We start from the raw sequence: 16535 nt of genomic DNA, 5'->3' as shown, positions 1-16535 counted from the left end.
GCAGACTTACCTCAAGTCTTTGAGGCAACCAGCTTGCCTAGAGGAATGAGCTTTGTCCCGGAAGGAGGAGGGTCACCGGGAAACATAAAACACCTAAGGGGAGGACAATCCTGAATGCAGTGGTTCTGCAGAGGAAGCTGGGCAGTGCAAGTGTACTGGGGCATCTAGGCTGCGTTTTTGAGGCAATGGAGAACCATAAGGTGAGAATGGAAGTTGCTGGGGGAAGGGGGTAAGGCAACTCCTCTAAAGCCATTTGGCCTGGGGTCCTACTGGGGTCACTTGAAAACCACATCTCAGCCTCCCTCCCCCAACACTAACCCATCTGTCCTAAGCGCACAGATCTGGAAGCCCACTGGACCCTAACCAGGCCAGCTCCACTCCCACCCTTCCTCAGTCATGAAAATGACTTGGGGAAAGCCACGGATTACGACCATCCACCCATCATCATGGGAAATTAGATGGTTTGGGAACAAAACCAGCTTTTTGCTGTCTTGTGCAGGCAGGCAGTGGAGGATTATAGCCAAGAGCATGAGCTTTGGAGTCAAAAACAAGTTCAGAAACTAGCTGTGGCTCTTCCCCGCTGTGATCTCTGAGCTTCAGTTTCCTCATGTGAAGTGTGACGCTCATGGTGCCTATTTCTCATGTGGTGTTGTGAGGACTGGACGCAATGATAGGAATAAAACATTTAACCAGCGCCTGCCGGGTAATCTCTCAGTAACAACCAATTGCAAAGGCTGGGACTTCTGGTCTAACAGGACCATGGCGCCCCCTTGTGGTTCTATCTCAGAACTACTACTTAATCTCCCTCCAATCCAATGACCCTTTTTTCCAAAGCGTGTTGAGCAGGCTGGGCTTGGTAAACTTTATCACTTAAGTATGTAAAGTCTGTAATGGTGAGTATGGGATTGGTGTCCAGAAAAATATCTTGGAAGGGTCTTAGAAAGAGATGCTGGCGGAACATCACTTGGGAGGACTCCCCGCTCCCTGCCACCAGAGATGCCCCTTCTAATCTACCATCATCGCCCAAATACCCTTAGATGTTCCCAGCTGTAGAGATGAACAGGAAGCAAGGTTTTATTAGCTTTAGAGAGGGAGCGGGGACACATCAGCCGGCTAAAACATCTGTGCTTAATTTCCGAGTGTCCCCCTATTTTCAAGTTCTGTCCTGTTGCAGTTCCCTCTTGTGCTCCCCTTTCCACCCCCACCCCCAGGTGTCCTTGCCTTCTCCCCCCACCTCCCTCAAACCTCACCTTTCCTTTTCTCCTCCAGCTCCCCCTAAACCCTAACCTACCACAGCCTCCCCCTTTCCTTGAAAGGAATCTCCACGAGGGCAAGGACTTCAGTATTTCTTCATTGCTGTATCTCCAGCACCTTAAACAGTGCCGGCTCATGGCAGGTGCCCCACAATTATTGACTGAAGGAAGGAAAGCAGATGAAGGTGGAGTCTGAGGAGGGGAAAACTAGTCACTGATTTCAAAATGGAAAGACGATTTTTCTTTCCTCAGGTAGGAGAGGAGTTTCCTGAAGAAAGGGCTGTTTTCATGAGTGTGACCAGTGCAGACACACAGGCCCCACATCTAGCACGACCCGGTTTGCAGAAGGGCCCGGCACCTGGGGTTTGAAGCTCTGTGCTTGCAGCGCTTAATAACTGCGTCTTTGAATGGATGTTTTGTAAGTTGGGTCTGATGGGACAATAGCACATATGTGGGGGCTCAGAGCCTCAGTTCATGCAAGGTCCTGCCTCCCGCTTCCAGCTCCCCCGCCCCTTGGTGCACCAGACCCCATCCGGCTTCCCCTTCCTGCCTGTGCCCCATGACCACTGCCACACTCGGCTCCCAGAAAGGGTGTACACACGGGCAAGGAAAAGGTCAGGATTGGGGGCCTGTGCCCTGAGGCATCTCAGGGCAGAGTATGGCAGCAGCTGCCCCCCATGCCTTTCTCTCTTCCTGGGCTGGCACCCCAAGGCATGGCTGGTGGGCAACCGGCTGGAGGCCTTGACAGGGGCGATCCAGGTACAAAGAAATCCCAGCTTGGAGGTGCAAAGATCCTTGGGAGTGACCTGTCTGCCATATGCTGGGGCAGTGGCCTGAGGGGGAGATGCCTGGCTGGACTGTAGGTAGGTCCAGAGGCTGGAGGGACAAAGAACTTGGCAAGCACCGGCCAGGGGTCCCCAGATGCCAGTGACAGGGATCTGTGTCTCTTATGCTCAGCTTGGGGCACCCTCCTGGATGAGCCACAGAATACAAATTACAGGTCAGTGATTCCACACATATGCAGAATGTGCTATTTGCATTTAAAACTGCCATGGCACAATATAAAAGAGGAGAATGAAAATTCACAATAGTTTAAAATTTTTTCTTTACTTAAAACATTAAGTAGCAAATAACACAATAAACAGAGAGACAGAGACCTTGGAAGAGAGGACAAGTCTTTTCCTGTACTTGTTTGGTACAGGAACATGGTACTTGTTTCCTGCTTTTTGAACAAAGAGCCCTACATTTCTATTTCGCACTGGGCCCTACAAATTATACTTAACATGTTTATCAAAGTGGTCCTGCTGGGATTGATCTGTGGGGATACCACAAAGTCATGGATATCAGTTTCTGATTGTTTTGATAATATCATTTGTCTTTGATGGCACTGCATTATCAACTGTGTGATAAACCTGCAATAAAATAGCCAACAATACAGGAGCGGTTTCTTCCCATTTATTATTAACCCTTCATAATTCGGTCTTATTTCATTAAGCCGGAAAGAATAGCATCGCTAGGAAAACATCACATGCAAAATGTGGCAGGCACAGCAAACACTGCTGATTCATATTAGAAGTCAGACACGTTAAAAAAAAAAAAAAAAAAGATCCGTCAAAACTAAAATAAGTTTCCTTCCAGGGTGGGGTATGTTTCAACAAGTTTTAGCCTAGATCAGATTTCTCAAGAGTGCACTACTGACATCTTGTGACGGGCACTGTCCTGTGCATCGTAGTCCCATTACATGCAGGCAGTCCCCGCCCCCCCCCATGATCAGTCTCCAAACACTGCCAAATGTCCCCCGCGGGGGGCAGCGGAATCACCCCTCCTTAAGGACTGCCGGCTTAGACAGACTGATGAAATGGGGAGTAAAAGACCATCAGAGAGCAAAACCCAGTGAGCGTGAGACTGATGTTCTCTCCTCTTCTGCCAATGCCTGTGAATCATAAATACAGACTCCCTCAACTAAGAGATCAACAAATGCAAGAAACATAAATATAGGAAAACTAAAGAATTCTTTTATTTAGTGAGTCCCAGGTAGGTGAATGACAGCCAGCTCATACACTCTCAAATAGGATAAAAAGGAAGACTTCAGACATCACCGTGAAGAACTTCACCAAAGGTGACAGATGGGCACTGCAGACCAATGGGATACTTACAAGCAAGATGTCCCAGCAGTAGCGACCGATCTGTATCCAATTAGGTGTTCTAAGCTCAGAAACATGTACAACCTTGAATCTAGGCACGACTATCGCAAGCACAACACTCAGTAGTTCAAAGCTACCCCTAAGTACTTTTTTTTCCCTGACATTATTTTCTCCCAACATTTAGAATGTAACGCTTCCCGTTCCAGTAGTAATCACACCCAGGATTAAAAGCCCAACCCACGAAGAAAATGTCATTCTTGCTATGAAGTGTTCTTAAAAAAAAAAAAAAAAAGAGAGAAATGAAAGGTGTGGGCATTTTGTACAATGGTTGCAGAAGAACCAGCAAGGCCTGGCTCACTGTACAAAATGGCACGGCTCACGGAACCAGGTGAGCAAAGCTACAGCAGTTGAGTATCAGTCTTTCGAGGGCAGGCAATGTTCAATACGGACACAGCTCTGTGTCTCTCTGCGAGGCTAGAGGCTAGCGCATGCCCAGAATCTGCCTGCTTTTCAGCTGGTAATTTTTTTCGATATCTGACAACGCTTGAGCGCGGAGCTGAGCAGCATGAAGCCTTTTCTTCAGGTCTTTGCACTTGGATTTGAAGGGGAGCAGACTCTCAGAATTCTCACTCCTCTTGACATTCTCTTTACTTTCCCCACTGAAATGAACTTTCTTCTTAATTATCGAGGATGGAAGATCAAAAAGTTCTTTAGAAAGAAAAAAAAAAAGAGTAAGTTCAGCCTCTCCTTACTTAGCCGACTTCTCAAACACATTTATTCTTTTTTTCTCTTTTTTGGATGTTTTACTTATTTTTCAGGGAGAGAGAGAGAGAAAATGCACCAGCACGAGTGGGGAGGGGCAGAGACAGAGAATCCCAAGCAGGCTCCACACAGTCAGTGCAGAGCCTGACACGGGACTCGAACTCAGGAACCGTGAATCGTGACCTGAGCCGACATCAAGAGTTGGCTGCTTCACCGACTGAGCCACCCAGGTAGGTGCTCCCCAAAATATTTATTCAGTTCATATTTGCAATCTGGGGACCTGTGTTATTTTCTCTGGGATAGGGGGTGAGGGGCATGATGCTGGCAGAAATCAATCAACCTTTTAACCCACAGCATTGAAAAATAATCCTGAAATGTGCCAAGGAACATGTTTTATCCTCTTAACAATCAACTCTTAAGGTTAAATGCATTGGGGATTATGGGCCACAACCAAAAATTTGGATATCAATGTGATTTATTTCTACCCTTGAAAACAAGTGCCATTCTACCTAGAACACATAACTTCCAGAAAAGTAAGAAGCAGAAGGTCTTTCTTACAGATGGCACCTATAGTTTGGGTTAAACATTCAAGAACACTCGTTTCAAAGCAGCTGAACGACCAGAAACTGGTTTCAAAAGGGACCTGAGCAAAGTCAGCATGGAAGAGATAAATATGTGAATCGTAGCTTTTACATGAAGAAAAATTTGCGTGAGGTGGCTACACTATTGGCTACTGACAGAACTATCTGGGGGTGGCGACTTGCAGTTTTGAATTCCAGAATCTTCTTATTTTTCCTTTGTGTTCGTTTAAAGGAAATACGTTCAAATATTTACTGAGCTCACTGTACAGGCCATCGTGGACTAAAGGCCCCATTCCGGTAGGGGGAGGCGGACCACAAACAAGTAAACTAGCACGTGTGAGGAGTATCTGAGGTGATATGTGGGGGAAAAGTAACACTGGAAAGGGAGACAGAAGTGCTGGGGGATCAAAGCTGCAGAGTAAGGGGACTTTTGAGCAGAGACAAGGAAGAAGCCAGGTGGCTCTCTGGAGGAAGATGTTCTAGGTGGAACAAATGGGAAGGCCCTGGGGTAGGGGCTGGGTGCACAGAGAAATGCTACCTTCCAGTTGTCCTGGCACCTCCTATTTCTTTTTTTTTTTTTAATTTTTTTTTTTTAACGTTTATTTATTTTTGAGACAGAGAGAGACAGAGCATGAACAGGGGAGGGGCAGAGAGAGAGGGAGACACAGAATCTGAAACAGGCTCCAGGCTCTGAGTGGTCAGCACAGAGCCCGATGCGGGGCTGGAACTCACAGACCATGAGATCGTGACCTGACCCGAAGTCAGACGATTAACCTACCGAGCCACCCAGGCGCCCCTGGGACCTCCTATTTCATAGTGTTCCTGCTGCAAAGCAAACCTGATTGCTTTTACACTTAACTCCGCTGTTTGAAAGATATCCACCCTTATTGTCACCAATACCTATACATTCACAAGCCAACCATTTACACGGTAAATCCTATTGATGGGATAGTTCTATAAGAAAGAAGTGTTTAGAAAAAGAATTAGTATTTCCCAAAGTTAGCATTTCATTAAATAGACCAAGAGCTTTTAAAGAGAGGCTGCTGCTTACTGTGAGGAGTTTGATGCTTTACATCTTCCTCCACAGGAATTTTCTAGCCCGAGGGTGGGGAGAGGATACTTCCAGCCATCCTGAGTGCCCAGGGCACCGCTTCCTCCTGCTTTGTTTATTTTATGACTCTGATAGGCTCGGTGCTTTTGGTGCTTTCAGTGCTCAGAGCCATAAAGTACCTCCTAGCCCCAAGGGGACACTTGATTCCTAAAGCTCACTGTAATGTAAGTATTCGCCAAGATGTGCAACAAGGTGGATCCCAACTATTTATACATCCTGCACTGAAATGCATCATCCTGCTTGAGCTCTCTTCTGCCTTTGTTCAGACTCTCAGGGCAAGATGTAAATCAAGTCCTTCCCTGGAGGAGACGACCCAGCAGGGCCTTCCGTAACTCTGGACAACAGGTTTGATGCATGAAACTCACCCAGATGAACACTTCTCCTCACTCTACCACATTGATTACAATTTCAGCCTACTTTGTCTTGGGGGGGGGGGCGGGGCATAAAGAGAAAAGCTGGAATAAATATTATAAAAATACTGAAATAATAGGTAGCAATAGTGAGAAAAAAGAAGTTATTTCAAAAGAGATGAAGCCTAAATTTTATATAATTCTTGTTTCATTTACTTCCATCACTCACCACTATAATATTATTATAACCATCAAACTCACTTAGTTTTGTCTGTTCCATTTACAAAATGCTATCATGCTCACTGAAGTGACAAGATTCTCTCTCAATTTATTCCAGGTGGAAATGACAGCCCTCACAAACTCTGTCCTACATGGTAGGAGGGAGCCATAAGAACTCTGCCTAAGTTTCACTGGAAAATTCAGATACTCAATTTTTAAAACCAACAAAACACTTAAAAAAAATAATTTATGTCACATAAAAATTTAGAGAAAAGAGGTTTAACGCTTTGCACTTTCCATAATCTTAAAGAGTAGGGTATGGGGTGCCTGGGTGGCCTCGTCGGTTAAGCGTCCGATTTCGGCTCAGGTCGCGATCTCACGGTCTGTGAGTTCGAGCCCCAAGTCGGGCTCTGTGCTGACAGCTCAGACCCTGGAGCCTGCTTCGGATTCTGTGTCTGCCCCTCATGTTCTGTCTCTGTCTCAAAAATAAATAAAAACATGTTCTGCTCTGTCTGTCTCATGTTCTGTCTCTGTCTCAAAAATAAATAAAAACATTTAAAAAAAATTTTTTTTTAAAAAGTAGGGTAAATAAGACGTAGGGTTTCTGTGAAATGGAGAAGGCCCATTAGACTGGCTCGCTGATATACCCACCAACCACTTCTCACTGGAGCACAGCGACAGGCCAGGGCCCACGAAGGCAGGGCCCTGGGAAGGCTAACTGTCTACAAACCGTCTACTCTGAATAACAAGGGAAACACAAAGAGCATAGGTAGATATCAACCAACTGAATTTTCACAAATACAGGTTTCAATTTTTTTAATGTTCATTTATTTATTTATTTTTAGACAAAGAGCGAGAGGAGGAGGGGCAGAGAGAGGGAATCCCAAGGAGGCTCTGCGTTGTCAGCGCAGAGCCCAACACGGGGCTCAATCTCACAAACTGTGAGATCATGACCTGAGCCAGAATCAAGAGTTATACGCTTAACCAACCGAGCCATCCAGGTGCCCCAAATACATATTTCAATTTGCAGGGGTCTTAGCAAAGACCCAAAAGTGATGGCCTATTCTACAGTTAGTTTATCACACCTTTTAAGCTATACTTTTTTTTTTTTTTTTTTTTTAATTTTGAGAGAGTGGGAAAGAAGGAGAGCACAAATGGGGGAGAAGCGGTGGGGGGGTGGGGACAGGGAGAGAGAGAGAGAGAGAGGGAGAGAGGATCCCAAGCAGGCTCCACGCTGTCAGTTAGAGCCTGACGTGGGGCTCAAACTCCCAAACTATGAGATCATGACCTGAGCCAAAATCAAGAGTCAATGCTTAACCAACTGAGCCACCTAGGTGCCCCTAAGCCATACTTTCTATGAAAGATGTGGCACATATTATCTGCTCATGTGGCAAGCGTAAAATGCTAGGATTTTTGCTTGAAAATGAAGAGAAATGTATAGTAATTTTGGTAATATACCAAAAGAAAAATCTGAAATGCACATTTTTTTAAGTGTCCTAGCTTTAAAACCTAAGTAGGAAAAAAACTAAACATGTAGTTTCATGAGGTAAATAAAATTGAAGATGAAATCATTATGGCTCACTGCCTCAAGTCTATGAACCCATTAAGTAAATCGTTGCTGTAACAAAATTATTTCTATTAAGATGCATATATTCAATGAACTCCATCTTAAAATACAAGACTTCGTAAATTAAAAGGGCTATCAAAGCCCCACGGCAGCGACACCGGTGCCATTTCTTCATCTGTGGTGGCAGCTTCTGTTTGCGGAGCGAATTCTCATACCTGGACACCCCGCCAGACACAGCAACTTCTGCTCCTTCAGCAGGCTGTAATTCTTCAACAGACTCTCTGCCTTGGCCAGCTTGTCCTCTGCCAGTCTCTCACGGACACAAAGCTCACGTTCCTTCTCTTTAAAAAGGCAATGGAACAAGAAAGATATTAACAAGTGGCTATGGGTTTAAGACGGTTCACATTTGGTAAGCCTACCACTTTTCCTCATCATGCAGCCTAGCACGCCTGACCAGCAGTGCAAAAGGTTCCGTACCATAAACCTGGTCAACCTATTGCTAGGTTTTGATTCAGCATTTTAGTATGTTGTGTGTTGTCTTAGGTTTTCTCATAAGGACTGGTTTAAGCACAAATACAAGGTCAGCATCAACTTTTGGTCATGTTGTCTGAGAGGAACTCATTTGGGAAAATAAACAACGAAAGCCATCTCTGCTCTGCACTGAAAACAGGCAATAGTCCACTTTCCGGGCTTTGCCTAGCCTCACAGAACAAACCCTCCTTCTTCTGGGTCAATGAGAGCACCCAAATAGAAGCAGAAATAAACCACAACTCGGGAGGTACTTCTTTAGATCAGTAACAAAGGCTATTTTTTTAATTCATGGCCCAGAATTCAGAAAGTTCAGACTTCAGTTGCTCTATGAAACCACAAAACATTGGGAAAGGTTTTAATGAAAGTTTTGTTTTACAAATTCTTTTGACAAAAGCATCAAAAAAAGGTTTCTGGGTGAGCGCAGGTTATACTCCTCCAGAAAGCAGAGCTCACAGCACTAAACAATTATCATCAGGAAGTAAAAACATGAATGCATGTATGGGATGCCTTGTACGTTCATTTAAATAGAACGGTATCTCTCGGCTGCATGTGCATAAAGCCACAGAAGCAAAATCAAGTGAGCCGTGAGGGTGACGGGAGACGGTCATGACTCCATCTCCTGGCCCTTGACATTAACATGAAGAGCCTCGCTGCTGTTGCTACTTTGCTTAATCTACATCCTGGGTAGCAGGTCTTACTTTGGTGAAGTAGACAGACTTTCGGCATCAAAAACTAATTAGTACCTAATCAGTTACTACTCAAGACTAAGACTTACAGACCTAGAACATCTTTACCCACATGCTTTAATGAATTGCCCAAACATATCTAGTCCCACATGCAATAGAGTTTTACATCTGGGCTGTACTGGGCCAGCCATATCAGAAGTTAGAAGCGATGGTTTTTATTATGGAAGGCAGCAAATGCTTAAACCCTCTTTTCCGATGGAAACAATGTAGGGTATAAATATATTAAAGAAGAGAAAGAAAAAGTAGCTCCACAGTAACATATAATGGCTACTGCGTCAGGGTCATCACAGTTAGTGACCGACACTATAAGAGCACTCGATCTGAAAGAAAGAGGCTCAACGGGGAAGTGCCGGCAAGCTTCATTTACTATTTTCCAATACATATTTCGGTGTCTCAAGGATTTATCAGAATGCTCTGATAGAACATCGACGTATCAAATACTCTGTTCAGAGAGATTTCACACACATCAGAACAGCCCTCTGTGACGCTCCCTTGCTTTGCCCCCATTCAGACTTACGCTCCAGCCTTTCTTCTCGTGCTTTGAGGGCTCGCTCCCGCTCCTGTAACTGTATTTCCTTTAGTTTCAGCTCTCCCGAGACAGGGCTGGAATCCTGTAACTTCTCCGGTTCCAACCGCCGCCCTCTTCTCTCAGGATTTCTTCTTTGCTCTTCTGCAACTAAGTCTGCTATCAAAGGATTCTCAAGAATTTCTTCAACAGAAGGTCGATGGTAATCCTGGGGGGAACAATGTTCAGTGTTGCAGTCAGATTTCATAACAGAATACTCATCCGAAAAGCGCAGGTACGTTAAAAACAGCATACATTTCTAAGACAAAAGAAAGGGCTTTATGGATGGGTCTTAAACACCTAGAAAGGTGAAGTTCACTAGTGGCTTTAACCCATGAGGTTCTGGGTCCACAAGGTAATGCAGACGTTAACTAACCTTTGTTCCCCCTTAACCTTTCAATCCCTGAGCTGGTGCTTGGTGGCATGCCAGGGCTGCTTTAGGGCAAGTGCTGCCCTTGTATCTCAAAACTACTTTAAGCAAGACCCTCCCTTACCAACCTTCAGTCCTATTTATTTCACCATTTTCCTTCTTTGTAATTCCACAGCATTTAACTCCTACTCTCACATCAACCTGACCCTAGGACATCTTCCTCCCCATCCCAGGACCAGGTCTTTTCCACACAATCTCTTTATTTATTTCCCCTCCCCCACTCCATCTCTGGTCTCTAATCTCTCGGCTGGAGTGAGAGGCTGGGTAATGAAGTTTGATTTGTGGCCCCTTCCCTTACCACCTGCCGCTTTGAGGTAGGCAAGGGAACTGAGGATTTGGAGCTTTTCTGCAATCCTGTTTTACTAGCCACCATCTGTTAGTGTGGCAGAGAGAGGGAGGAGGCACGAAGAAAGCACAGAAGGTAGGCCGGCAAGGATGTACAACTTGCCAAATTTACATGTTTTCACTTCCCTTAACAGAGTAGATTTAGCTGAGGAACTATAGCTAATGCTTCTTCAGTCACACTGCTTCAAGAGAGAAATTGAGAGACAGAAGTAGACAATGTAATCTTACACTCTTTACCTTTAAATTTAACATCCTTGTAATAATGTCATTCAATTCATCAGAGTAACGATATGGAATTCGCCTGAATTTGCCTTCTCTAATCTTCCCAGCTAGTTCTTTCTGGTTGAAAGCTGTAAACGGAGGCCTGGGGAAAATTTTTTTTAATGTAGAAATGAAAATATATAATAGGAGCCAAATCAAAAGCACAGTTTAAGCTGCAGTTTGTGTTCATGTTTCTTCTGGGATTGTCATCCCTAGCTAAGCTGCCCACCCTTGGCATTACTGACATTCAGGGTCACATGATGTTTGTTAGGGAGGCTGTCCTGTGCATGTGGTATGTTTCGTAGCATTGCTGGCCTCTATTCACGAGATGCCGGAGCTCTCCCTAGCTGTGACACCCGAAAATGCCTCCAGATGTTGTCAAATGTCCCCTGGAGGACAAAACTGTTTCCTGCTCCCTGGCTGAGAACCACTGCTCTACAGAATAGTTTAGGAGGAAACAAAGAGGAGGCAAAGAAAAAAAATGGCAAAGAATGGGAGCTGTTTTTAGTTCTCCAGATTCCCAGGCCTCTCCCCTGGATTTTTGTTTCATTTCTTCCACAAGCCTGGACGATGTGCTCTCCCTTGAGCTAAGTATCAGTCTAGCAAGGGAACCATCTTTCCAGGTTAAAAGCATGAACCAACCTCAGGGGTTATATTATTAATTTGCAAATAATTTTTTTAACCCGTCCATCTATGTTAATTTTAACCCAACATATGATTCTTTCAGGCTCAAATACGCATGGATGCTCAAAAAGCTGAACCCAGTGAAAGGAGACAAACCTCTGTGAGTATAAACTTCAGACCAGAAGGCTGTTTTCCTCACACTTACATTAATGCACACAATTCATACAGCAAACAACCCAGCGACCAGATGTCCGATTTCTCATTGTAGGACATGCGATTCATCTGCTCCTAAAGGGGGAAAAAAGGGTAAAAGTGTAGGAGGAGTGAAAAGTTTATTTTGTTTTAAAACTTACAAAATAACCTGAAACAAAAATGGAACCTTAACATTTGGTAATATTGCCCTGGAGAAGAAAAAAGGAAAAAAAAGGAAAACATTTTATATCTGTACAAAAATATCAGATTCAAAAGACAGATCCAGTTTATGTCAGATCTTATACCACAGTAAAAAAGATGGTACTTTACATTTTATCTTCAAATTTATAATGGAAAAAAGGCAACGATCTTATCCTAATATACTTTATCACATATAATTCATTCACTTCATTTCACTCACATTCATTTCACTTTCACATTCATTTCACTCACAAATGTTATTGTGTTACAATAGAGCAGGTGCTGATAATTCAAAGGTGAATATGAGACCTCTACCCTCAAGGCATGCATAATGTAGCAACTCCATTTTGAAAGAACCAGAGCAAAAAATAAAATAAAATGAAATAAAAACCCAGAGAAAATTTCAGAATAACCAAAACATACATCTGGTGCACATGTAAATGTATATAGACATAAGTGGCTAATTGAATTATCCATTTATGTATTTTTCTCTTAGTCCACAGTATAAATCACAGTATTAACTAGTATTCTCATTTCCTATTTTAAGTATTTTCCTTTCTTCCACACTTACAGTATTAGTCTACCATAGTTCTTATTGTCAACAATGGGCACAGAAGTAGTACCAAAACCTTCAGGAAGCTTCTTGGTGTTCTAAACTCCAACAGGTGAGTCTGATACCACTTCCTGACAATCAATGCCTTAGGGAAGGCTGAACCGATCTAATTACAAGGGCAGGAGGGAAAAGGAACAAAAGAATTACACAGGTTTCAAATTTTCCAAGAACCACTTTTGGGTAATTTTCCTTTATGTTAAAGGCTTTCTATTTAGAATCTGATCCAGTGCGAAAACGACACTGTTCTGGCAATGTCTAATCTTAGTCAAAAACAACACATTAGTGATAGCACTTACTGCTTCAAGCTTTTATTTTTTTTTAAGTATTTTTAAAAATTTTTTTTTTTAACGTTTATTTATTTTTGAGACAGAGAGACAGAGCATGAACAGGGGAGGGGCAGAGAGAGAGGGAGACACAGAATTGGAAGCGGGCTCCAGGCTCCAAGCCATCAGCCCAGAGCCCGACACGGGGCTCGAACTCATGGACCGCGAGATCGTGACCTGAGCTGAAGTCGGACGCTTAACCGACTGAGCCACCCAGGCGCCCCAGTGCTTCAAGCTTTTAACAGCCATCAGGTAATATCTAGAGTCATAAACAGTTCATACCCTTTGACCTAGTTCATACCCTTCTGAGAGCTACATGCCAAGGAAATAACCAAAAAGGAAGAATGAATAATGCATTCAAAGATGTGCAGAGCAGTGCTCCTTCGAATGGTAAGAAATTCTGGAAACAAAATATCTAGCAACAGAGAGAACAGATAAGTAAAGTGGGTCCGCTGCAGCTCCACTGTAGGAAAAGGCAACAACAACAACAAAAACACAAGTACAAGAAACTAACACTGTAAAAACACATTATCTGAAGTAAGCCCTGAATCTCCATACACAAGAATCACCTAGAGAGTCTACTGAAAGGCAATGTTCAAAATGAAAAGTGGAAGGGAAAACAAAAGCGCAGAGTGCAAGAACTGTTCCAGACACCCAGAGATCCAGATGGATCCGGATCCACTGGATCTGGGTTTGGGGCCCAGGGCTCTGCGTCTTGAACAAACACTCTAAATGAGTCCAAGGTGTTATACAGGGCCCATGTTGCTTTTGAGAACAGAGACAAAACCTATCTCATCTTCGTAATCCCAGAACTTGGCACATGGTAGCCATTCAATAAAAGCTTCACTTTAATTGTTGATATGGAGGAGTTTAAGAGTCTGGTGGTCCATTTGGAAAAAATATAAATTCCAAATGAACAGTATTCATTCCTCACTATTGTATATTACTAAGCAAACAAATAAACAAAACCCTCAATTTCCCTCCACTGAATGCTTAGCGTTAGGATGTTTAAAAAGTATCTAAGTTCTGAAATACTCACAGGAGACATATAATACGGTGTGCCAACAAATGTTTTTGCAAAACTCGTATCATGGTTTAATATTCTAGCTAGCCCAAAGTCTCCAAGCTTAACGTTTTGCTTGCCATCCAGGAAAACATTGGCTGGTTTCAGATCCCGATGCAGCACGGTATGACCACTGTCGCTTCGTCTGTGACATTCCTTTAGGGCCAACGTCAACTGAGTCATCACTCGAAGAACAAATTCTTCATCTAAGTATTGTCTGAAACCAAAGCAGTTACACAGCATATGACTTCTGAATAAGAACACTAAAAAGATGGGATAATGTGAAGTATCTAGTTTTCAGAGTGTACAACTAGGGAAATAAATTATTTTCAAGATAAGGTATGGGTGTTGATCCTAAAGTGCTGTGGACTCACAGAACAAATACAAGAACAGTCTTCCACATAACTAACTACTTCATCCCCAATCCTAAACTAGGATGCTTAACAGAAATGAAACTTGGCCCATTTTCAGCTTACATTTAAAAGATGAATTTACTGGGGCGCCTGGGTGGCTCAGTCGGTTAAGCATCCGACTTCGGCTCAGGTCATGATCTCACAGTCCGTGGGTTCGAGCCCCGCGTCGGGCTCTGTGCTGACAGCTCAGAGCCTGGAGCCTGCTTCGGATTCTGTGTCTCCCTCTCTCTCTCTGACCCTCCCCCGTTCATTGCTCTCTCTCTGTCTCCAAAATAAATAAAACATTTAAAATAAAATAAAATAAAAGATGAATTTACCTTTCCTTGGTTCCCTTTGTAATTACGCTAGCCAGGTCCCCTCCTTCGCAATATTCCATTACAATGTACAGTGTGGTGTTGGTTCGGTCAATAATTCGATCATAGTAACGGACAATGTTCGGATGTTTCAGTTCACGGAGTAAATTCACTTCAGAAACAAGCATCTGTTTCTCAGCTTCTGTCATGGAGCCATAGTCAAGTTCTTTCCAAACTAGTATCTGAAGTAAGAATTTCCAAGGTATGAATGAACTCATTACATACTCAAAGACAAAGAATGAACGTTCCAAAATTTTAAACTTTTAAAAGTTACTTCTCTCAGGGGCGCCTGGATGGTTCAGTCGGTTAAGTGTCTGACTTTGGCTCAGGTCATGATCTCACGGTTCATGAGTTTGAGCTGTGCATCGGGCTCTGTGCTGACAGCTCAGAGCCTGGAGCCTGCTTCGGATTCTGTGTCTCCCTCATTCTCTGCCCCTCCCCGGCTAGTGCACTGTCTCTGTCCCTCAATAATAAATAAACATTAAAAAAAATTTTTTTAAGTTACTTCTCTATTAAATAGATCACCACTGTCATTACCATCTAATTTAGTTCAATGAACTTAAGAAACCCGAGTTCATTTCCATAATCTTCCCCTAGTTTTCAAGGGGTAAATGATGCCATGGGAGAGAGGTGGAGTCACATTAGGCCTCCTCCAACCCCCTACCCTCAGTTGCTTTGTGGCACGGTAGCAAAAGGTACTTGGGTCAAAGCTGGAGCAGAGGCAAAGTCCCTGACCATTCCCACTGTCCAACCGGTCAAAGTTTTCCAGGGTGAGAGCCCTTAGTAAAGATCCTTCCGTCAGCAGCCAGGCAGTTTCCTCTCCATTGTTTCCTCCTGTATAAGGTCTACCTACACACACTGGAAAATAACAATCCAATAATCCAAGTAATGGATATTTTAAGTGAGCTCTGACTGCAAGACAAAAAGCTCCAGGTTCTGGGGGTCCTGCCTCTTTCCCACGTCCGAGAGGGATACTCTTCTCTGAATAGAACTCAAGACTCAGCCACCTGTCACTAAAGGGAGGCCCTTAGCAAGTCAAAGCAGGAAAGAGGGACAGGGAAGAGAAAGAAAAAAGTAGAGATACATAGATACATCTCAAAACACGCAGGGTCCCAGCCCTTGAGCGAGCCAGGACAGACACAGACCTGGAAGAGATGGCCTCTTCCAGGCACCCCGCCCTGGAGACCCACAGCCCCAGGCCTCTCGCTCTCCCGCCACCCGGGGGCCAAGGGCGCTCGCCGCGGGAGGGTGCGACCGCAGCAGGGGCGGAAACAGGGAGGCTGCCCGCGCTCACCTTGCCGTCGCTCTTCCTCCGGATCTTCTGGCAGCGGCCGTAGGAGCCCGCGCCAATGGTGTACAGCACCTCGTAGTCCTCCGCCCGACTTGGCATGGCCGGGCTCCCCCGACGTTTCCCGCTGGTCTCCCGCAGATCTCTCCGCCGACTCGGAGACCTGTCCTAGCCACACTACCTATCTGGCCACTCCAGTCTCCAGCCCGGTTTAACCGACGCGGGCCCCGGCCTGGCAGCCTATTGGCCCACGGTGAGGTCGCTTCGCCTCTCTGATTGGCTAAAAGAACACAACAACCTAGGCATCTTGGGAAAAGCGTTTCGCTAGGCAACCGTTGTCCGCCTCGGTGTCCGCGTCCGCCGCTATCCCCCTTCTAGGGAAAAAGGGGCGGAGCTAAACCGAAGGCGGGCAGGGGTGGAAAGCGGGTGTGGGCGGATCTCCGCACCTCCGTCCTTCCAGCGGAGCTCGCTCAAGTAATCGAAGTCCAGAGACGTCTTCTTGGACTTCTTTGCACGCTGCTGCCACCAGCTGCCTTCTGATCTTTGCACCCTGACCCCTCACACTACCCACTCTTCTGTGCACATGCCCTTCTCTTAGGT

At 44.6% G+C, this 16535-nt stretch overlaps 1 protein-coding gene across 1 annotated transcript; it reads right to left on the bottom strand.

Annotated features, from left to right (window-relative positions):
- Positions 1–3246: 3246 nt before the first annotated feature.
- On the bottom strand, positions 3247–16164 carry NEK2 (NIMA related kinase 2). The gene is made up of 8 exons (XM_049634195.1): positions 15942–16164; positions 14612–14829; positions 13858–14098; positions 11695–11777; positions 10842–10968; positions 9782–9998; positions 8203–8328; positions 3247–4105 (listed from the first exon to the last, which is right to left on the bottom strand). Exons 1-8 carry the CDS (start codon positions 16035–16037, stop codon positions 3879–3881), a joined length of 1335 nt encoding a protein of 444 aa, XP_049490152.1. The 5' UTR covers positions 16038–16164; the 3' UTR covers positions 3247–3878.
- Between the last annotated feature and the right edge of the window lie 371 nt (positions 16165–16535).

Source organism: Panthera uncia, chromosome F1 (genome assembly GCF_023721935.1).
Source record: "Panthera uncia isolate 11264 chromosome F1, Puncia_PCG_1.0, whole genome shotgun sequence".
In the NCBI taxonomy this organism is placed as follows: Eukaryota; Metazoa; Chordata; class Mammalia; order Carnivora; family Felidae; genus Panthera; species Panthera uncia.
Note: the sequence above shows the minus strand (reverse complement) of the source record. Positions and strands in the feature narration are given on the sequence as shown.

Bases quoted from the DNA above. Each gene is read 5' to 3' on its own strand.
- NEK2 (XM_049634195.1), bottom strand. From the start codon at position 16,037: ATGCCAAGTCGGGCGGAGGACTACGAGGTGCTGTACACCATTGGCGCG. The intron at 8,329-9,781 runs GTAAGTCTGAAT...GCCTTTTTAAAG, and splicing joins ACGAGAAGAAAGGCTGGAGC to AGAAGGAACGTGAGCTTTGT. The intron at 4,106-8,202 runs GTATGAGAATTC...TTCTTTCTAAAG, and splicing joins GTGTCTGGCGGGGTGTCCAG to AACTTTTTGATCTTCCATCC.